Source organism: Molossus molossus, unplaced genomic scaffold, assembly GCF_014108415.1.
Source record: "Molossus molossus isolate mMolMol1 unplaced genomic scaffold, mMolMol1.p scaffold_m16_p_7, whole genome shotgun sequence".
Classification (NCBI taxonomy): Eukaryota; Metazoa; Chordata; class Mammalia; order Chiroptera; family Molossidae; genus Molossus; species Molossus molossus.
The window spans coordinates 61,151,830-61,175,986 of record NW_023425401.1 but is presented as its reverse complement, the minus strand read 5'-3'; the positions used below and the strand labels follow the sequence as shown (position 1 = coordinate 61,175,986).

The following is a 24,157-nucleotide window of genomic DNA, read 5'->3' as shown; positions in this document are numbered from 1 at the left end:
AAATATCCTTAGTAAGGATTAAAAAAAAAGGTTGAAATATCTTTTCTATTTATACTTCGGTGGTATTTAGTATTTAAACAATAATTGAGCCAGTGTTTTTTACAGGGCAAAATGGATATAAAGTCCTTTCGTTATGGCCTTTGCAACTATTTCCCCAAATACTATATAATAGTCTGCACATGCCACTGAAGAAATTTAACATTCAACTTGCTGGTTTTAATCTCCACAAGTGAATCTAATTTTACTGTAAAAGTTCTATCAACAAAAACATGAAAATTCTGCATTCTCCCAAATATGTCATCATTAGGTAAAAACTCATTTAGGCAAAATAGTATTTATGCTTCCATTTTATTGTTTTTAAGAATTAAACTGCCACCTCAGTAGTCTTAAGAGCAATATAATGAAACATACATACATTTAATTTAGACTATGTCCATTATAGTTTCAAAGTCTTCCCTGAAATAAAGCTGGAATTCACATCTTTTTTCTTTAAGGAAAGAAACACTAACAGTAATTTTGTTATCCTTCTACTAACCCACCCACCCCCAAACAATAACTGGATGAATTCAAGTCTAACACGTTTAAAATTTGTGTGTGCTACAAAACATTCATCTGATCTGCTTACCTGCATAACTTATATTTCTTAAACCTAACTGAATTTTATCATGATAGTACTTTTTTTGTCCAATACATAGGCCAAGTGGTTTCATAACCACATTCAACTCTAGTGAATTTCAATAAAAACATAAGAGTTCTTCATAAATAGTTGAAAAGCTCTAAAATGAATTTGGCTACTCTTATTACATGAAACAAAGAATGGTATTAGATTTTCAACAGTAATAGTTTAATGGCTCCTAAATAGGGGCATGAAAGGGAATCAAGGGTGCACCAGTCCAAGTACCAACAATAATGATTGAAGCACTCACTCACCACCAACTTTTCACATTATTTCACTCCCATGCTTCTAATAACAAAATTTTCTCACCAGAAATATTACATTAACACTGGATTCTCAAATTGATAGGTGTGAAAAATCATTTAACTTAAAAAAAAAAAAAAGTGTATTAGTTATTTTCGACTGGTCGAGGTTGAAATGGTCATTTATATGATTTCTAATTTCAGCTAAGTTCATAGATGACTTTGCATCTGATTAGCCAAAATGAGAAACTGTTTTGCCTGTACCTGACAGGATTAAATGGTAAATCAGTAATCAGTTCATCCTTTGTCAAAAAAAAATGTTCTAAATTTACACACTACAAACTATTCAATAAATGATATCTGCACACTACATATTTTGTTTATATTATGCACCATTTCAGGGGTGAGAAAATACTTCACAGGGTCTTATTCAAAGGATATATAACATCCTAAGAATAAGGAATTGTACATGAAGTCTATAGAAACTGAGTGGTTATCTTAGCTGGATTATAACAAGCCCCTATAATGCAAAAGCTGACTCTAAAGGCACCTTATAAAGCACTGAAATTCACAATTTAGTCATCACTTTTCTCCAATACAAAATCAACTGTTGACTCCATGCTAAAATATCCCAAGTTTTAGACCACTTAACCAATAAAGAAAAAGGAAATCACTAATAGTCTTTAAATTTCAAGTTAGAGAAAGAAACCTTATCATACCTGAGCAATGCAAGTTTGTGACTACAAGGTTTGTGACTTCATTAATACAGTATTCAAATTCCTCCACGGCATCCGAATTGTGATTTAAAACCCAAATAAACAGGACCCCACTTAAGCACAGGATCAAATTCTACCATGAAATGAGGAATTACATAACGCCTATTCAGCCCTATTTAGTTTAAGACAATGAGCAGAGTAGAACACACTTCATCTAAAGAACACCATTTAAGCAGTTGTATAAAATAATGTTACTTAAGATTACTAAGTGTGGAGATTCCAACCATTCAGTAAAAAGTATTAATGAATAACAGCATCCCCCAACAGCTTGGAGCCTGTAGAATAAATTACTTTGGCCATATATTTCCAAATAATTAGTAATGTTTTTAATATTACAAACATAAATATATCTCAGTACTGGAATTTCAACATATTTTGGTGCTCCTGAACTGCCTAAAATGAAAAGGCATCCAAAGTGAAGTGCATTATATATTTAATAAACCTCAAAATTTCAGTGCCTAAAATGTGAAGTAACTCTCTACCATTTAACAGTCTGCCTTACAGTAAAATCTAGATTTTTACTTTTAGGATTTTATTGTAACTTTGGAAATTAGTGGTAAAACATATGGTTTTAAAAAACAGTATGTGGCTGCACTTAAATTCACATAAAAATAGCATTTTTACAACCATATTGAAATTTAATCCTTTTACACAGGTTAACAAAATGTATCACAAGAAAAACAAAACTGGGTTTAACAAAGGCAATACTTTTGAAAGTGGAACAATAAAAATTTTCAAATTTTTTACAAATGGTCACCTCTGGGTTAATTTACCACACTAGGGGAACAAAGTTGCTAAAATATAGCTGTGCTCTACTGAGCCACTTATCTGCACTACAGTATAGTACTTGAAATCAATCCTAAGGTGAAGATTTAAAACCATTTTAAGAGACAAGACCCTAAGTGTTTTATAGCCACCTCAATAAGAGGTGTTTTTCCTTCCCAAAACAGTCAAAGCTTAATTAAAAGACTGACTACACGTAAGTTTTTTTAAATCATATTTTCAGTTCGAAATACTATTATCATTGATAATATGGTCTATATCTTGTCTGATCTGGATGATGTGGTCCAGGAAGTGGGGTTTGAGAAGGCGGACCTTGCATTCGTGGAGGAGGAGGTGGCCCTCTTGGTGCAGGCCATATACCAGGACTCATTCCCCCTGGTTGTGTAAATGGAGGGCTCAGAGTTCCTTGATCTTCAGTGAACTGGGGTAAAGAGTTAGGATTATAATGGTGAGGAGGGGGTGCAGTTACAGGTGGACCACCATGTTGAGGTGGGGGAGGTCCTGGAGGAGGATGATTCATATAAGGTGGCATCTGGGCAATAATATGTCCAGGGGGAGGGGTTATTGGTGGTGGAGCAGAGGTCATTGGTGGAGGTGGAGCTTGGCTATAAACCAAGTGAGGAGTACCTGCAGCCTGGGGAGGATGTGGCATTGGATGGCTTATTGGTGGTGGAGGAGGTGGGGGTGGTGCATAATGTTGCTGTGGAGGCATAATATGATGAGGGTGCGATACCACTGGTTGACCCTGATATTCAGGATGATGGTGAGCAGGTGCTGGGGCAGGAGGTGGTGGTTCTCTAGCACCTGAATTTGAGTCATCCTGAATAGGGACAGTAATTAAATTGCTGTGTTTTCTTGTTGAAATACGAAAGGTTTCCTGACTGACCGAACGAGGTGGAGGTGGAGCCATGGACATTTCTGCTGGAGGAGCACGAATATCCTCATGTGGCTGATTATAGTGCTCATGTGAAACATGTTGCAAAGGAGGTGGTGGCATCATGATGTGCTGCTTTGGCGGAATATGGCTCATACTATGGTGCTTGTCTGGCGGCATTATAAAACGATCAGGGATTTCAGTTGGTGGTGGGGCAATAGGAGGATGAACATTTTCAAGTGAAGCACGGGTAACAGGTTTTCCAGCTCTCATATGGCGGTGGTTGATATGAGCCTGTAAGTCTCTCTGAGACAAATACGTTCTCTTGCACCCTTGAACAATGCTACACATGAAGAGAGAACCTCGTGTACACTGCTCAATTCGCTGCACAGGATCATTACAGCTAAATTAGAAGAAGAAAAAAATCATTTACTAAAACAGACTTTAAAAATAATGCACTTCATTTCAAAGATATGCTTATTCTTTAAATTTGTCATGGAAAATTTGTAAAAGTTCACGATTAAAAATTATACTGTAAGTGAACCTTTAATCAGTCCCACTTTGTTGTTTTTCACTATTAAGTGTCAGCATTTCTATCAACTTCAGAATTCTCAATACAAGAAAAAACTGAAAGTGTACCGAACAGATTGTTTTAAGGCCCTGGTTGGGTCCTGTGGGTGGCAGCCACTCGATGTGTCCCTTTCACATCGATGTTTCTCTCTCTCTCTCTTCCTCCCACTCTAGCTCTTCAAAAGACCTAGAATTTATCTTATTTTCTTTAATAAGTCTATACTTCCCATCCAGTTGCAAAAAAAAAAAAAAAAAGGGCAAATCAAATGTCACAATCATAAAATTCAAACTTGTACAGTATTTACTGAGCAACAAGAATTTGCTGAGGAAATAATACTAAGTGGAAGACGCTGCAAGGACTATGAAAACAATTAAGATCATCCTAATTATCAAGGTTCTTAACATTAAACAACATAAAATTTAAATTCAAACTCTGGCTATCCAGAGTCTCTTAAGAAATCTTTCTGGCCCTGGCCGGTTTGGTTCAGCGGTTAGATCATTGGCCTGTGGTCCGGAGAGACCTGGGTTCGGTTCCCGCCAAGGGCATGTACCTCTGTTGCAGTTTGTCCCCGGCCCTGGTTGGGTCCTGTGGGTGGCAGCCACTCGATGTGTCCCTTTCACATCGATGTTTCTCTCTCTCTCTCTTCCTCCCACTCTAGCTCAACAAAATGTTGAAAAATGTCCTCTGGTGAGGATTAAAAAAAAAAAAAAATCTTTCTGGATGGTCAGTCTAATTTACTACTAAAAAGTATTATACACTTCTGTCTTTCTAAATTGTAAGCATTAATTTTTTTTAAATGTTTTTTATTGATTTTTTTTAAAGAGAGAAACATCAATGAGAAACATCAATCAGCTGCCTCCTGCATGCCCCCTACTGAGGATCAAGCCCACAACTGGGGCATGTGCACTGGCTGGGAATCGAACCCGGACCTCTTAGCCATGGGACGCGATACTTAATGCACTGAGCCACACAGGCCAAGCATGTAAGCACTAATTTAAAGTTATTATTTTAATGACTCAAGGTCAAAATTATGACTATTCTTCATTCTCTATATTTAATCCACTCTTGCTTTTAGAGTCTTCTGAAATAGTGGAGACAACTTAACTAGGAATCAGAAGAATTGGGATCTAGTACTAGCTCTGTAATCTTGGAGAAGTCATTTAATCTGTTTCTTCATCTATAAAATGGGTTAAAACATCTACTCTACCTAACTCAATGTTTTTATATCTACCTCATCTGAGAGTATCCTTTAGATCAATAGAACAATAAAAATGACAATATTTAATCACTAACCACTATATATGTGATAAACTATTATCATTGAATATGTATGCCAGGTAATTTGACACTAAATTAAATGGCTCTATATTCTTGATTTTTGAGGTGTGTCATTATTTCCATCCTTGCTGTAAGGCTGGCACTCCTTCTTGATACTAATAGGCTTCCCTTTAATGGTCATTTGACACATTTCTCAGATCTGGGTCTGTTAATCCAGATAGGCTTATATTCTAAGTAATTAAGTTAAGGACCAAGCAGTGAGGTGCTTACAAGAGTTATATTTAATACCTTGAAAATTATATTCTCTTTTAAATATTAACATCAGAACACTTTTATCAAAGAGAAAAGCTTTTAATGTACTCTGCCATAGTGTTTTACATTGAAAATCTTTGTCCCAATGAAGATATCACATAAATTTATTTACTATATAAAGTAAATATACACCATATTGGAAAACTAGGCATTAGAGAAAATTAGGCAAACAAGCTAATACACATTTTTTATTTTGTAATTCTTCTGAATGATAATTCTAGGGAACAAATATTCTTTAAAATCATACTACAGATTTTACAATCTTTGACTTTAAATTGCTAATAAATGCCCTGGCCAGTTTGGCTCAGCAGTTCAGCATCAGCCTGCGGACCAGAGTCCCAGGTTCAGTTCCCGCTCGGGGCACGTACCACAAAAAGAAAGAAAGAAAAAGAAAAAAAAAAGCTAATAAAAATATTCCAAGAGAATTAGTTTTTATTGGTTTGTCAAAGAATCATCCTTTCTCTCTCAGTGATGCCAATCTTCCTGCACCATAAAAGGAAATCATCCCTTATAACTGCCCAGGCCTTGCTACCAACCAAAAAAAAAGTATCTCTTGGGATAGCTTCTGACACAAGTAAGAAGGAATCTAGGACAAGGAAGTTTCTCTCAAAGCTTTTCTCAAGCCTTCTATCAGGGTTCTACATTACTATAAAATTCCTTCAAAACCATTCCAATATAGATCAGTATAAACTAATACCTATAGATCTTCATAACATATCTGAGTCTATGCTATGATGGAGTTCTATAACACACTCAAGACATAATAATCAGATTTGAAGGTAATAAGAGCTTATACTTTCTAAGGACTTACGATATGCTAGGTACCATATATACTTATTTTACTCTAATAATAACCCAAGGAGGTAAGTGCTATTGGCTCCATTTTACAGATAAAGAAACAGTCTATATCACATAGGTAATAAATGGCAGAAAAGAGATTTGAACCCAGAAATTCTAATTCCAAAGTCTTTGCTGTCAATCGCTATGCAATACTACCTCTCTAGTGTCCATTGAAACAAGAAAATAACTGTTTCTGGCATATAACAAATTTTGTGATGACAAATATATTTTGTCATTTCAGCCAATCTGAATTGACTAATAACAGCTACCTAGCCTTATCCTAAGGAGAAGGCTAAGGCCAACTCTAGGCTCACAAAGAAGAGCCATGCCTGCACATGTGATATCCTGCCACTGGTGTGCATCACTTCTGACTTTAATCAAGATTATAAAGCTAAAGCACAAATTTTATTTTTAAAAAATTTAATGATGATCTTACCCTGGACACATCTTATCTCCCTTTTTTTCATGTAAAATAGCACAGTCATAGCAAAAAACATGCTTGCATGGAATCTGTGAACAGAGATATATTACAGTGATGCATATTAAAACAAATTAAAATTATTTCCAAAAAAGTTATAGTAAGAACAGTAACCTAGAAATAGAAGACACTTGAGAACTGTTTGTTAAAATGTTAACAATTAAGTACTAATTATATAAAAGCATTAGCCTTTTTCAATTACAAGCGCTTTGAGAATGTGATGAAAACTTTGACCCTTTCCCCAATAAATGTATACATGCACATTCACTTACTCTCCCTGAAGGTATATCCCTATTAATTTCATCATGGTCCCTAAGGATTAAAAGCTCCTGAAAAAGAATACTGTAATCATGTTTTATCTTATCCTGTTCCTCCTGAAACTATTCCAAAGCAGTAAGATAAAAAAAATCTCCTACATTTCATATAAGTAGCATTTTTCCCTGGTAGCATCTAAAAATAAATCAGAACATAGGAAAACAATGTTAAGCCATTTTAAAACTCACAGCCCATTACTGTTATTTAGCTATGTTATACAGCAAAGCAACAGTGCACAATCAATGCCCTCTACGATCACAAATATATCACTGATTTTTTTTTTATGTGTTTACAAACATAAATGTAAAACTACCTTTTTAAAAGAAAGGATATGTCAAAAATACTATAAAATTATAGTTAGGGTTGAAATTTAACTATTAGAATTACACTCTCAGAAATAAAAATATAATTAATTCAGTTTTACATTAAAAATATAGCCTTCAGAAATGAGTAACTGATTTTATTTTATTAAACAAGGAAAAAAAACATTCTCCCTTAATAAACAGAATAAATAAAAACTAACAGGTATCAAATAGTCCAAAGAAATTATTTAGTTTTCAGAAGTTAGTTCCCTTAATTAATACTTTACAAACAATTCAAGAGTTTGTCAAGATAATTATATTAGATGCACATTATCCCAAAAATTTCTCTTAGCTATTTCCCTTTTTTAAAAATACTTTATTTATTTTATTGATTTTAGAGAGGAAGAAAAGAAGAGGGAGAGGGAGGGAGCAAGGAGGAAAGGAAAGGGGAGAAAAGGGGGATGGGGAGATGAGGGAGAGGAGAGGAGGGAGAGAGGGAAAAGGGGGGGAGAGAGAAAGAGAGAGAGAGAAATAACTATTTGTTGTTCCAATTATTTATGCATTCATTGGCTGTTTCTTGTACGTACCTTGATCAAAGATTAAACCTGCAACCTAGGCGTATCAGGGCAACACTAACCAACTGAGCTACCTGACCTGACCAGAGCCTCACATTTATTTTAAATATCACACTTAAGTCATTAAACAGTAATAAATCTATCTACTTAAATTTCAGAATCCTACCTCTACAAAAATGTTTACATTTACAAAAATAGAATTCAATTTAATTATACTTACCATTCGCCCATAGATCTTAATAGGCAATCCACATTTGTCACAGAAATGAACTGGTGTATCATCCTTTTCGCCTAGGATGTTTATCTGTTAAAATGATATAATTACAATTCCCTTTTTAAACATGCTAAAAAAAATCATACCTATAATTTGCACAGTAAATTTACATTTTATAAATGTTAAAATAATTAGAAATAAAAGTTTCTTGATATTCTCACATATTCCACAATTGGCTATGCTATCAGTTTTTCGGTGTTTCTTTTTTCTTAAATAGTGTTAATGGTTTTTTATTTTACTTGACTTTATTAAAAATAGCTTCAAATTGTTTTTGGAAATGGTAGAAATAGTGTATTAATAAACAAATGAGTTGTATGTGTTGAAGGACACGGCTATAATAAAAGTTCATGCCCATTCTTTATGTATTCTGCATTATTCTAATAAAATATTTTATTGTTCTAATAAATGCTTTTATTTTAGTTATACCTGAAAGTCCCAAAAAAGGTGTCCAGGAAATCTTCGCTGATTTCCAAACAGTTCGCCCCCTTTACAGTCATACCGTTCTTTTTCATTATAATCAAATCCTTCTGAGAAAAGAAAGGGTTATCTATTAAGTTTTCATATCTCAAATTTCACTTTAGAAGTACATGTACATGGTAAAATAGGCCTGTTCCCTGATGCTTTTCAAAGTTCTTCTATGAACAAGATAATAGTTTAAACATCAGCTAGAAATTATCTTGGTGATCATGTAGTCCAACTCTCTTCATAATTGAGAATATTGCAGTAAGGACACTATCATAACAACACAAAGAAGGTTAAGTGGCAGAGCTAGGAACAGACCTCAGATCTCTTCACTCTCATTCAAGTGCTCTTATTACTGACCCAACTATTTCTACTGTAAAACTTGACTAATTATTATCATCATGCTTATCACACAAATTTTTAAGATACATAATTTACTCTAATATCTACAAAAGTAGTATCATGCTGTAAGAGGACCAAAAAATATAATGAAACAAAATATCCTGCAGATTTTCTGACTTAGTACGTTAGGTGTCTTCTTCTTCAGCTTTAAACTGAGCCTGATTTTAGAAACATCAACATATTTCAATTAAAACCACTCCCTGGTTAATCATGCAAACAGAAAAAGCCATATCAGATCTACTTACAAGTATCCTCCCCTAAACTGCATATATCAATATCAGTAAACTTAAATTGAATGAGCTCAATTTCTCTGATTTAATGAAAAGGTTGATGATAATCCTCTCATCCCACAGAAAAGAACTGAAAATCAATGAACATACTGATAGGGATTTAGGCAGAATCCAATTAACTAAAGTAAAACTGTGAAGACAAATCTATCCCTCCAAAGTGCCAGGTTTCTCACAACTCTTTTGGCCCTAGAATTGGTAGACAGAGTAGCAAAGTACACAAGTTTCAACTTGACCAATATGGCTAAATTACAGCACCTGTGTACAAACACACAAGCATGAACTGGAACAGGACAGACAGATGGACAGACACACACAAGCACACACGAACACACGAACACACACACACACAGAGTGATACAAGATTTTTTTAAAATCTAACAGAGACACTCAGTGTACCGCTATCTAATTTTCTCTAATCAAATGCAGAGTTCAAAGACTGTTCTTGTAAGTTACAACTGAATGACCTTAGGCTCTTTTATGGCTCATGTATACCTTATAAAAGCCGATATCATCTGAAACTCAAAATAAGAAAATCAGTTTTCTTATTATCTAAAACTCAAAAAATTACTGAGCAGAGTAACAGCCAAGGAAATTAGGTGCACACTATCATTTTTCAGAGTAGTTCAACCAGCACTGCCATCTATCATTAAACCACATATATACCTGTATAGATACCAAACCAGTACCCAAAACTCCGTATTTTGAACAATTCCTAGGGGAAAAAAACAATCAATAATTTTTACCCTAAATAGGTGAAACTAATGTATTCAAAAATTATCTTCAGGCCCTGGCCAGTTCGGCTCAGCAGTTAGAGCATCGGCCCACAGACCAAATGGTCACAGACTCGATTCCCAGTCAAGGGCATGTTCCTGAGTTGAAGGTTTGATCCCTAGCCCCAGTCAGGGTTGTGCGGGAAGCAACCAACTGATGTGTCTGTCTCACATCTATGTTTACGTCTCTCTATAAAATAATTAATTAATTAATCAATTAAAATAATAAAGCTGAGGTAATTTATTTTAAAAAAATATCTTCCGACTCAGTTTGTTCTATTAAGAGAGAGGCTAGTAATGGTAGCTCCCTCTAGAAAGGGATGTGGGCTTGAGGGGGTAGGGGGAAGGTAAAGGGATACCTGAGAGGAAAAGAGGAAAAGGGAGATGTTAGCTTTTTTGCATTGTTTGGATTATTACAAAATACGTACATCATTATGCAGTTTTTAAAAATTATTTAAAAAACAAAGGGGGAGATCCTAGTTACTGATAGTGCAGTAGCAGCCCTAAGTTCTACTACCATGATTTAGACTATGTGACTCTAAATTCTTGTTTAGATGGGGAGAGAAATCCTATAATAAAGAAAACCATAATATAAGGTACAATTAAAACAGTTTGATTCTAAACAAGGAAATATAGACAGATTGCTAGGACAGAATAGAAAAATCTAGAAATAGATACAAATACTTGGAGAACTTTAACATATGATAATGGTGGGATTCCCATTCAACAAGGAAAAGACAGATTATCAATGGTTGGGTCAAATAGCTAGCTGTTTTACAGAAAAAAATAAATAAAGCCAGACTTTTTTTCCTTTTCTTTTTTCAAATAACAGAATACTTATCATCCACAGTGTTCCAAAGCAGGGGTCAGCAAACTTTCTGTAAAATGCCAAATAAGTAAATACTTATGCAATTAGTCAACTATGCCATTACAGTGTGAAAGCAGCCATAAACAATACTTAAATGAATAGGCATGGCTGTGTTCCAAAAAAAACTTTATTTGGCCCACAGGGCATAGTTTGCTGACCCTGTATAAGGAAGGGTCATGGAATATGGGAAAGGCCTTTCTAAGAATGTCATAAAACCTAGAAGTCATAACAGAAAAGACTGGATATCTGCTACCTAGAATCTTTGAGCTTCTTTATAATAAAAATTTTATAGATAAAATTCAGGAAAAATAGGGAATATACATAATATATAACAAAGGGCCACCCGGCCAGTGTGGCTCAGTGGTTGAGTGTCGACCCATGCACCAAGAGGTCACCAGTTCGATTCCCAGTCAGGGCACATGCCCAGGTTATGGGCCAAATCCCCAGTGAGGGGCATGCAGGAGGCAGCCAATCAATATTCTCTCTCCCCCTCTCCCTTCCTCTCTCTCTATAATCAATAAAGGAAAAAAAGAAAGAAAAAGAAATAACCAATAATATAAAAAGATATACAACCCCACCCATAATTAAAGAAATGTATATCAAAACAAAAATGTTGAAAGTTTAATAGTATGTACTAATATTTGTGTGTGGGAGTATAAAATGATATATTGTTTTTGCAGAGCCATTTGACAATACTGTCAAGTTCTAAAATGCCCAAATCATGTAAAGTTTAAGTTCTACAAAGCATATATATTAAAGTAAATGTACAAGAATATTTACTGCAACATTGTTTTTAACAGCAAAAGAAAACTTTAAAAATTGTTAATTAAGTTATGGTATATCCATAAATGAAATTCCTAACCCTATTTTCTTAGATGAAGTGTATCTGTATGTACTGAGGAGGCAAAATCTCAAATGCACCTTACATGAAAAAAGTAACTATAACTATAAAAAAGTCACAACAGATCATTTGGGGGGAGAAAAGTTGTGGGGGAGAGAGGGACAATTTTACTTTTAATATTATGCTTTCTGCAATATTGTTTAGGTTTTTTTAAACAACAGGCAGTGTTACTTTCAACAACAAAAGAAACTAAACCAAAATACAGGGTGGGACAAAAGTAGGTTGACAGTTGTGAGTATTCAAAATAGTTTATTCTTCTATTATTATTTTGTTGTTGTTGTTAATTCTCACCAAAGGATATTTTTTTCCATTGATTTTTAGAGAGAGTGGGAGGGAAGGAGGAAGGGGAAAAGAGAGAGAAACACTGATGTGACAGAGACACAGTAATGGTTGCCTCCTCTGCATACACTATGACACAGCTGTGGATGGAACCCACAATCCAGGTATGTGCCCTTGACCAGGAATCAAACTCAAGACCCTTCAATGGTGGGGAGGATAACACTCTAACTACTGAGCCACACCAGCCAGGGCAATTCTTATAGTATCACTTCTTAATTATTGTATTATTTTCCATATGAACAATGATAGATCTACTTTTGCCCCACCTGTATTTATAAAGGGACAAAAAAGTACAACATGCCACAATGAGACATCAGTAATTCTGAAAAATGAAAGGAATATGTAACATTTTTAAAAGGTAGCGATAAGCAAGTAAAATCACATGGATTATCTGGTGGAATCAAATATAAAAAGCCTTCTGGACCTGTCAGTTTAACCAAATTACCTTCATCACCAGGTGGAGCCTTTGCAGGCATTCTGTTTATAGTCCTTGGCGTTCGAGGTGCAGGTTTGGCTTTGTTCCCCTGTTTGGAGATGAGCTTTATAGGAATTCTTCTTCTAACATCAAGACCACCCAATGATCCAGAACTGTTAGTGCCTTGTAACTCATTGTCTATGTTAGAAAAAAAAAGTTGCAATTTAGTTTTTATTTTTGAAGATTACTCTGCCACAGGCATTAAAGCAACATACCCATCATTATCAAGGGTTGAATATCTAGGTTCTGATTTTAAATGCTATGTTATAAAAGTTTAAGTACTAATTTTCTCTATTTTGGATAAACCCTTAAAAGAAATGCTTTTTGAGACATGAAACCTTGACAAAAGTTGTAGAATTCTTCCTTAAAAAGTAGAAAATAACATTTTTTTGTGTGTAATTCCAGAGCGGTTTATAGAACCATAAAACTCTTCATAAGCCCAAGATAAGAATTTCTGTCTTAAAGTAACTATAAGAGATATTTTAAAAGAAAAAGAGAATAAGAAATAGAAAGAAAAGCATCCCTATCATCATCAAGCATGCAGTTTACATTCAATAAATTTAGTAAACTGAATCTACATCAGGGCAATCAATAAAACTGAAAACACAAAACTGACAATGGTAAAAGTAAATAAATAATGCACTGAATTGAAGTTTGGTTTAAGGAAAGTGACTATTCCCTTAAGTATAAAATAGTTCTAAAATGCATTTGGAAACATCGTAAAAATTATCACACTATTTAGTAGCAAAAAAATGCAATAATGTATCTGCGCTATAACATTTCTAGATGTACACATATGACTGTTATTCTTAGTCAGCATTGTAATAGAAAATAAGTTTAGGAAGATGCAAGGTTTCTATACTTCAACTAGATCTAAACAACTGACACTTTCTAAGTCCCTACTTGTCATTGACTATGAAATACATTAACTCATATCCCATGAGTTAACAGGAGCATTATTTCATAGCACTGACTCCATTTGAAGATTAGAAATCACCTTTTCAAGTCTCTGACAAGATATTACGATACAGAAAATATTTACCTTTACCTACTAAAGAGAGAAAGGAAAATACCATAAAGTAGGAATGCAAATAAAATAGTTCTTTAAAATAGTAATGTTTTAAAGATGACAAGTTATTAAACAGGCTGTTTTGCTAGCTAATCTGACCACATTAACTTCAACAGAGGCGAATTTAGTAGTAACCAATGACCTCCAAGGCTAGTAGGCTTATACATTAAATTCACAATGATGATTTGCACTATTTCTGAACAATATATAGAACAAAATTCAAAAGGGTCCTTGTAATTTAAATATCTTTCAGTTTATTTTCTACTATTACTTTTATAACCCTCAAAACAAAATTCATGGAAAAATAATTGCATGGACAGCTAAAATCTTGAGTTCAGATAAACGCAACTTGATCAACTTCCAACACTTCGATAAATGTGTTAACAAGTTGAATAATGTATTTCATCTGCTTTTACTCTAGTTGCTTATTTAAGTATAACTACCTAAAGCAATGTAATAGCCAAAAAAACAGATATGACAGAATGATTTTTTTTTTGCTCGAAGGTATTCCTGATTTTCCAATAACTAAAAAAGTAAGCTGTTGTAGATGGAGAATTAACAGTTCAAATTTGCTCTTCAAATATTAAAAGGACTCTTAACGGCTTTACCTTGTTGAATGATCAAAATACCAACATTCCATTTCAAGTCCTTTTTACAGCACCCTGAACACTAAAAGTCACTACTATTGCTTGCTTAGCCTACCACCAATTTCAAGAAACTGCTGCCCCTTAATTCGTCACTGCCTGCGCCTCATTTTGAGTCTGTCTTAGATTTTTTGGTTTATTAAGAATTAAAATATAAAGCACAACTTCCTTTTAAATATGTCAACTAAAAACACAAAGCCCATAACAGAAAGTCTTTGGATATCACAGAGAAAGTGAGAACTAAGGATATAACTGGCCGTTTAAACTAAATCCACTTTAATAAGGTATAATACTTTTATATTATATATATAACATATATAATATATAACTTATACATATATATAAAAGGTGTATGTAGAATTTCATCTTGAATTAAGGAACCAAAAAATAATTTGCAAAATTTAGGTTACAGTTACAACTAGGTGCTAAGTCTTAGAATGAGCAAAGAATGAATCAAGTGTTAACTAGAAGTTTCTTGCAGTAATTTTTCCAGCAAAATTCTATTAGGACACCACAGGGTAAGCTTTATTATATGTTTGACTTTTTCAGCATGATCGCAAAATAGGTCATTTTTGCATAACATCCTAAGGTTTCATCAACTTCTTGAAGGGCCTCTCTTAATCCTTTAATATTAAATCATTCTTTTGAGATGCCTATTACATTTTCAATTAATTGGCTAACAGGCATTTTCTTCACTTGCCAATGATTTTGTGATGCATTTCATAAAAACCTGAGTCTTTTGTAAGGTTTGTAAACACAATCTATATACAGCATTTGATACTGTTGCCTGATATGAAACATCAAGAATATAACAGTATTAACTAAAAAACATAAAAGAAGTTAGTGTTAAGCAGCGGGATATCTGAGTAGGAACCAAATTTTTAAGTGGTCAGCTCATTAGTGAATATTTTCACGTTAGGATGACTTTCACTTTCTTAGGCAACCTTTCAATTTAGGAGAATTATAGGAAACCAAATACTCAGGTACACACACCCATATTACAATTTCTTAACATAATATTCTCTAAACTGTGAATAGGCCTTGACTTCCATTTCCAGTAAAAGGCTTAAAAGAGAAATAGTTGGCTAACTTTGGATGTTTGCTACTTTTTCATCAAGATCCCAGACTTTCAATTCTATTTCAAAACTAGTACTCAAGTTTCTTAGAGTCTACTTCTAGGCCCTCTTCTCTTCTATATTCCCTTTCCTTAAGTGATTTTGTCCATCCTCATACCTTAAAATATCAATTATGCAGTACTAAGTCCCAAATATGTTTTTCAGCCCAAATCTTTCCCCTGATCGCCACTGACAACTCCCTTTGCATAACTTAATATATCTCTTGTACTTAACAGTCCAAAATCTTGTTCCCAAAATCCCATTAATCATCTCTACCCCTTAAAAAGTGTATTTTTCTCCCAAGGTTTTCCCCAACTCTGTAATGGGCACTACTTAGCTGCTCAAACCAGCAATCTAAGCATCTCTCCTTTCTCTCACGTATCTCCAAACCAGTCCATTAATACATGTTTAAGTACTAACACCAAAATATTTTATTGAATCTGCTTATTCTCAACTTCACTAAATAAAGCCACCTTTACATTAAGCCAAACGTCCTTCTGGTTTACAGCAATTACCTTCTAAATTGTCTATTTCTATTATTCTTGCCTCCCTCTCTTACACCATTCTCTGTAAAACCTATTACATTTTTTAAAAAGATTACGTTCCTCCACTACTTCTGTTCAATGGCTTCATGTTGCACTTAAAATTCAAATCTTTGCCATGGCCTTCAAAGTCTTCTTTTTAATTTTAACTTTTATTTATTTTAGAGGGCGAGAGGGGCAGAGAAGAGAAACATGTGAGAAGCATTGATGGGTTGCCAACTGCAAGCGCCGAGACCTGGGACCCAACCTACACCTGCGTATGTGCCCTGACTGGCCACCTTTTGGTGCACGGGACGACGCGCCGACCGAGCCACCTATGCCAAGGCGGCCTACAGATATCTGGCATATATACATATTTGTTCATTGACGACATCCCAACCAATACTTAATACAGAGAAAAGCCTTTTTTCCCGACTTGCGATTCGGTTGACATAACCGTATGGAGCACTTTCTAACTCCAAGTGCACTTATTCAGTATCCAAAAAACAGAAGGAAGCAAGGGGGGGGAGGGGGCACTTAAGGAAGAGTGGTGTCATTGCTTGGAGAAAGGGATGTGAATATCTTGATTTTAAGCTCTCCTTTGTAAATGTACTAAAATGATGAGTTAAGGACCACAGCCGAAGCGCGGAACATGCTTTGGATTTTAGGTGGAAAAACTGCTCGGAGTATCATTCCGAAAACCACACCTGATTCCCTTCGCCCACCTCTAGTCCATGAAGCACCGGAGATACAATAACGACAGGCGGTGACCACTGCAGCACCCGCCCAAAGCTGACTGAGACAGCAGGAAGTCTCTAACCCACTCTCGCGCATCGACTCTCAGCATAATAGGGCTTCCCCGACTCCGGGATTGGAATCTACCCGCCAGTGCCCACAAGGTACGGCAGGGCACCCAGCGCTCTCTCCTCCCCACGGAGCCCGCGCCGCCCGCCGTTGGGGCTCGGGGCTCAGCAGAACCAGATAGGAAGCGGCTATCGCCCGCACCGACGCTGTGGGCACCACACCGGAGAGTAGGCCAGGAAGCAGCAGGCGCTGGCCGGGCACGGGGAGGGGTCTGAGAGATTTCTTTCTCACCGCCACACCCCAGTGCTGTAGGGCGAGCACAACCCCTCTATGCCCGCTAGGCGACCAGTCCCAGGCCAGCCAAGGGGGCTTGGTACCGGGACCCCCCACTGCCTCCGCCTCCTTACCAGTGTGATCCATGATTCGGCTCGCAGAGCACAGTGGGAGCGGAAGTCAACTGCGCCGGAGTCGCAGGTAGCGCGTGCGCGCTGCCTTCCGGAGCCCGGGAGGCGGAAGTGCGACCAGGTTGCCCCGGCTCTAGCCTCCAAGGGCTTCGTTCTCTCACGTACACTACCCATCTCCGGTGAGGGAGCCAGGCATAGTTTGGGCGAAGGAGAAAGAGCGAGTATGGGAGAAGCTGTGTTTCTACGGCTTCTCCTCACATGCTTGGAGAGAAAGCCTTTAACTGCAGAAAGGAGACCGACGGGAACGGGAGGGGGAGAGCGGTAATAGCCGGCGGAATAAGCTCGCGGCAGGTAAAGGGGACGCCCGCCCTCGCGATGCTTTGACTTCTGGGACTTGGAGTAAGCCTGAGCCCTTGAGTCGCCCAGGCCAACTGCGCAGGCTCGGCCGTTGGGCTGGCCCCACCCCGCGGGCGGAGTAACGGTTTGGAATCCACCGTGGTCCTTGGGCGACAGTCTCCTCCCCCAGGTCTAGGAAAAGTGTAAACACGCGCGCTCGGTGAGCCGTTCTCCGGTGGATGGCTGAGCTGTGTGAAGCTCCCAGCTAGAAAGAAGGGCTCAGTGGTTACTGTCTAAATGTCGTTTTGTCGTGACAAGCTACACAGAACCGGTCCCCACCTCTTAAGTTTCTAACCATTGCAACACGTTTGTAATGCTTGACTAGTATCCATTTGCCAGCGTAAACGCTTGTGCAGATAGGAACCCCCACAGCACGTATCCTAAGCATTGGACGAGGGGCAGGTGGAAAGCGCGTGCAGAGAAGCCGCCTCGCACTAGGGGACACCCGGCAGTAAGTGCAGAGTGGAGCTGAAGGAGCGGATAGACAAGGGGTGAGGTGGAAAAAGCATTTAGGGCTGGCGGGAAGGAAGAGGTTAAAAAGGAAAGGCCTAAAAATGAGGAAGAGAGTTGCTACTACAGGCAGTACCTAGTTCCAGTTCTTGGTCCCAGGAGTTTGTGGTTGCTGCTGCTTTCATCTTCCTCGGCCAAAACAAAGGAAAATGCCAAAGAGTGATTTCTGAGGACCTTCAATGCAGTCTCCACCTCGCGGACATACCTTATTTGTGTCCACTCCCTTCTCCAGCCCTTTACACCTGATGCCCTTGATTAGTAGAAAGGAGCACAATTAGTGGAAAACACAAGCTGGGGAGTCAAGGGATTTGGGTTCTATTCTTGTTCTCCCTTGGTGACGACATCGTTACTGGGTTATTCTCGCTTTCAGTGCTCGAGTCCCTAAATAAATAAGAGATTATATTGACCTCTTTACAGAAATCTTTTCGTGGTATTGAATTGCAAATAAAGTATATGTAGCAATGTGCTCTATCTGTATAGTTATACAGTAACAGGTTTGAACAATAATATGATCAGTACTATAAGTGCTTTATTATTTGGTGGATGTTTTAGTGGGATCTTTTAAAAGACATTCCCGCTATATCTGCAGCTTTATAAACTTGTTTTTAAGTACATTCACAGCTAAGAACAATTGTGAATCAGTTACCCCTGCTTTTCTTAAAATGTAAATTTCTGAATTACTAAGTGATTTTCAAGATGCTTTCAAATATCAGGGTTTAGTTTTTGTTTTGGAGGTTGGAGAAAGCTTTACCTTTCTCCCATACCTGATCGGATATTTCACCAATTTGGGGTACAAAAGAAGGTAGTTTTCACCTAGAAGGAGCTCTTTGTATTTTTTGTATCCTCACATTTAGCCTGTCGGTCATTCTTCAGACAGATGCAAATTAAGGTTCTGAATACTGTCAGTTTCTGCTGATGCTGATATTTAAAAAATTACAATTAAAAAAGAACCTTCAAACTGTATTTTACATAATTTAAAGAGTAAATCAGAGGTTTTGTCAGCGTTTTATAGTCCATCAGGTTAGGAAAATTTACTGAGGGTAGATTCAGTTATTTTAGTCTTCCTGTTTAGGTACACAAACAGGATACACATTTGTTGAATTATTTTATTTGATATCTGTTGTTTTCATGCATTGCTTTAACATTCATTTCCCCCTTAACTCTAGTTGTCTCACTTTACCAGTGCAGTAAGAGTGACAAATTATTCTCATTACCAAATTGATAAGTGAAACTATACACAGACTTATATTTTATTACTATACTGTCTGGTATCTGTTGTTAGTGACCTGTATGTATAGTCACAGTTTCTTTATGGAAAGTTGACATTCACATTAAAAAAAAAATTTTTTTTTTCTTTATTGATTTTAGAAACAGAGGAAGTGAGAGGGAGAGAGACAGAGAACATCGATTGGCCGCCTCCTGCATGCCCCCCACTGGGCCTTTGGCCCACAACCTGGGCATGTGCCCTGACTGGGAATCAAACCAGTGACCTCTTGGTGCATGGGTCGATGCTCAACCACTGATCCACACCAGCCGGGCTGCATTCACATTTATTTTATAGCATGGTACTATCCTAAGCTGTATAAATTTGGTGCCTAACTCAAATACTATACAGGCTAGCATTTGTAGAAATAATTAAAAACACACAATAAATTCTGTGTGTTTTGAAGGAATGCAGTGCTATCTATATTCAGAGAAAATGAGCAGTAGGACTGAGAGGATAGTTAGGTAGGCTTTATGGAGGCATTTAAGCTGAACCTTGATTAATAGATAAGATTTAAAGAGGAGTGCAGTGGAAGAGGCATATCAAACAGGACAAGTAACAGCATAGATGTGAAAATTGTTATAGTTTCTATAGAGGACAGTGACCAGCTTGAGTTGTGCTGTTGATCCATGCTTGAAAGTACTGAAAAAAAATAAATAAATAAGGTATAATTGTAAAGATCCTTGAAAAGGAAGATTTCAGAGTAACAGTTAAAGCATATAAACAAAACCTAGCATGATGTATATAATATATATAAACTACATAATTCAGAGTGACATATTAAAAAACAATGAGCAGCCTGGTAGGTGTGGCTCAGTGGTTGAGCATTGACCCATGCACGAAGAGGTTGCCAGTTTGATTCCTGGTCAGGGCATATGCCCAGGTTATGGACCAGATCTCCAGTGGGAGGCATGCAGGAGGTAGCCAGTCAGTGTTCTCTCTCATCAATGTTTCTCTCTCCCTCCTCCCTAAAATCAATAAAGAAAAAAAAAAACAATAAGCAAATCTTAAGTTGGGGGGGGGGGGTGGAGTGAATTAATACTGTTACATGTAAGAGAAGAACAATTAAGAAGCCAGAGATCCCTATGATGGCTAAAATGTCAGCAAGTACAAATGAACTGTTAATAAGAGAAGAACAGATCAGCATAGTGTCCATATATATGAACAAGTGTGCAGATTATGTTATTGAATTAAACCTGTATGGTTTTGTGAACCAATGTCACCCCAATAAGTTCAATTAAAAAAGGAAAGTAATTGTATTTGTTCATTTGGAGACCCAGTTCTCAGTAGGTAGCTAATACAAATTATAGGAAAGAAACTCCAAGCATCCTTGTTCTTGAGTTTCCTGGCATTCTTGGTCATTATTATCTAGCTATCTTTTTTCTCATCACCCCTTTGCACAGTGACACAAGATTAATTGCTCCCGATATTAAGATTTATCCTTTCTCATAGACATTTCTAGAATAGCACAAGCTCTTCAGAACACCATGACAGAGAAAAAGCAGTGGTATTCAAATTTAAATTACAGCCCTGGTCAGTTTGGCTCAGCAGTTAGAGTGTCTGCCTGTGAACCAATGAGTTGTGGGTTCGATTCTAGTCAAGGGCACGTACCTCGATTGCAGTTTTTCCTCGGCCCTGATTGAGTTGTGTGGGAGGCAACTAGTCGATGTGTCCCTCTAATGTCAATGTTTCTCTCTGTTTCTCCCTCTCTTCCTCTCTCTCCCTCCCACTCTTATTTGAACAAAAATAGAAAAATATTCTCAGGTGAGGATCAAAAAAAAAAAATTCCAAGCCAGACACACATTGATTGGTTGCCTCCCACACAACCCCAACTGGGGCCAGGGATTGAACCTGCAACCCAGATACATGCCCTTGTCTAGAATCAAACCTGCAACTCTTTGGTCCTGGGTTGATGCTCTAACTGCTGAGCCAAACTGGCCAGGACCTTCATTGTAGTTTTAGTTTGCATTTCTCTGATTATTAGTGACATTGAGCACTGTTTTATGTCTATGGGCCACCTATATGTCCTTTTTGGAGATATGTCTATTCAGGTCCTTGGCCCATTTTTCAATTGGACTGTTTGTCTTCCCGGTGTTAAGTTCTATGAGTTCTTTATATATTTTGGAAATTAACCCCTTACAGATGTATCATTGGTGAATATGTTCTCCCATACAGTGGGTTCCCTTTTCATTTTGTTCATGGTTTCTTTGCTGTATGGAAGATATTTACTTTGATGTAGGCCCATTTGTTTATTTTTCCCTTTGTTTCTCTTGCCCTAGAAGATGTATCAGCAAAAACACAGTTACATAAGATTTACATAAGATGTCTGAGCTTTAACTGCCTATGTTTTCTTTTAGAATGTTTATGGTTTCATAACTTACATTTAGTCTTTTATTCATTTTCAGTTTATTGTGTATGGTGTATGTTGGTGATCTAGTTTTTGTTGTTGTTGTTGTTGTTGTTGTTTGCATGCACCTGTCCAATTTTCTCAGCACCATTTATTAAAGAGACTTTCTATACTCTACAGTATATTCTTATCTTCTTTTTCAAATATTAATTAACCGTAATGCCGTGGGTCAACTTCTGAGGTCTCTATTTTTCCATTGGTCTATATATCTGTTTTTGTGGCATGACCAAGCTAATTTGAATAAAGTGGCTTTGTAGTATAGTTTGATATCTGGTATTGTGATGCCTCCAATTTTGTTTTGCTTTCTCAAGATTGCTGAGGCTATTCAGAGTCTTTTATGGTTCCATATAAACTTTGGAATATTTGTTCTAGATCTATGAAATAAACCAGTGGTATTTTAAAAGGGATTGTGTTGAATCTGTAGATTGCATTGGGTAGTGTGGACATTTAAAAAAAAAATTTTTTTTTTGAGAGAGAGAGGGAGAAAGAACATTGATGAGAAACACCAACATCAACAGCATGCCTCTTGCATGGCCCCTAATGGGGATCAAGCCCACAATCTGGGCATGTGCCTTGACCAAAAATCGAATTGGGACCTCTCAGTCCACGGGACTACGCCCAATCCACTGAGCCACACCACCTGGCTACGGTTACTATTGATAGATACTTAATTATTGCCCTTTTTTCCTTCATACCCATGTTCCTCTCACTCCCTGTTTCTTCTTCTTCATAAGGTACAGACTGACATACCTCAGAAGAAGGGGTGGTGTCAGGGAAAAGATAAACCACAGAACTTATATGCATGTGTGCATAACCAATGGACGTAGACAACAAAGCTGGGGACAGGGAAGGGGGAGGGATGGGGGGGAGTCAATGGGGGAAAAAGGAGAAACATCTGTAACAAAAATAAATTAATGAAAATAATTTTTAAAAAAATAAAAAATAACCTTGCAGGATATAATAGTCTTGGATTTAGGTCCTTACTTTTCATTATTTTGAATACTTCATTCAATCCCTTTCAGCCTGAAATGTTTCTGTCAAGAAATCAGCTGATAATCTAATGAGAACTCCCTTGTAGGTCATTTTCTGTCTTTCTCTTGCTGCCTTTAACATTCATTCTTTGTCTTTAACATTTGTCATTTTAATTATAATCTGTCTTACTGTGGGTCTCTTTGTGTTCATCTTTCTTGGGATTCTCAGTGCTTCCTAAATATGTGTGATTTTTTTTCCTTTACCAGGTTAGGGAAGTTTTCTGTCATTACTTCTTTATTTTTTATTTACTTATTTTAAATATGTTTTTATTGATTTTTTTTTCTTTTTCTTTCTTTCTTTTTTTTTTATAGGGAGAGAGAAGAAGGGAGCGATAGAAACATCAATATGAGACAGAAACATGGGTCAGCTGCCTTCAGCATGTCCCCCACTGGGGATCAAGCCCACAATCCAGGCCTGTGCCCCAACCAGGAATTGAACCAGGACCTCTCTCAGTCTATGAGACAATGCTCAATCCACTGAGTCACACTGGCTGGGCTGTCATTATTTCTTTAAACAGGTTGTCTGTTTCTTACATTCTTCTCCGTCTGGTGCCCCTATGATGTGGATGTTGTTACATTTCATTTTGTCACAAAGTTCCCTTAAACTATCCTGTTTTTTAATTATTTTTTCTGTTTGCTGCTCTGTATGGATATTTTTCTTTTTACCTTGTCTTTCAATCACTGATTCAATCCTCTGCATTCAATCTACTTTTAATTCCTTCCAATGTACTTTTGATGTCAGATATGGTATTCTTCATTTCTGACTGGTTCTTGTTCATTTTCTTTTTCATGCTGTTTTATTTTGCACTAGGCTCCTTGTACTTCTTAGTTTCCTTGAGCACCCTTATAACCATTACTTTAAATTCTATATCTGATCAATGGCTTGCCTCAATTTTATTTAGCTCTTTCTCTGAAGATTTCTCCTTTTCTTTCATTTGGTAGTTGTTTCTTTATCTCCCCATTTTATTCTTTTTATTTTTTTTCTATATTGATGTTAGAGAGAGAGAGAGGAAAGGAGAGGGAGGATAGAAACATCAATGAGATAGAACATTGATTGGCCACTCCTGCATGCCCCCTGCTGGGGATCAGGCTCACAACCCAGGCATGTGCCCTGACTGGGAATTGAACTGGTGACCTCTTGATGCATGGATTGATGCTCAACCCTGAGCCACACCAGCCGAGCTGTCTC

The 24,157-nt window shown here is 36.9% G+C and overlaps 1 protein-coding gene across 2 annotated transcripts; it reads right to left on the bottom strand.

Annotated features, from left to right (window-relative positions):
• Positions 1 to 345: 345 nt before the first annotated feature.
• Positions 346 to 17,433, bottom strand: CBLL1 (Cbl proto-oncogene like 1). Of its 2 annotated transcripts, none has more exons than XM_036246991.1 (6): positions 17,364 to 17,433; positions 12,774 to 12,941; positions 8,723 to 8,820; positions 8,243 to 8,326; positions 6,789 to 6,862; positions 346 to 3,754 (listed from the first exon to the last, which is right to left on the bottom strand). In XM_036246991.1, the coding sequence occupies exons 1-6, from the start codon at positions 17,374 to 17,376 to the stop codon at positions 2,716 to 2,718; spliced, it is 1,476 nt and encodes a 491-aa protein (XP_036102884.1). In that variant the 5' UTR covers positions 17,377 to 17,433; the 3' UTR covers positions 346 to 2,715. The 2 variants fall into 2 exon arrangements, with proteins under 2 accessions (XP_036102884.1, XP_036102883.1); XM_036246990.1 differs by having other exon boundaries at positions 2,312 to 3,754; positions 8,723 to 8,823.
• Positions 17,434 to 24,157: the final 6,724 nt, after the last annotated feature.

Coding starts and splice junctions, on each gene's coding strand:
- CBLL1 (XM_036246990.1), bottom strand. Junction 8,327..8,722: donor ACCTTTTTTGGGACTTTCAG/GTATAACTAAAA, acceptor TCATTTTAACAG/ATAAACATCCTAGGCGAAAA. Junction 3,755..6,788: donor GGAGATAAGATGTGTCCAGG/GTAAGATCATCA, acceptor CTTCTAATTTAG/CTGTAATGATCCTGTGCAGC.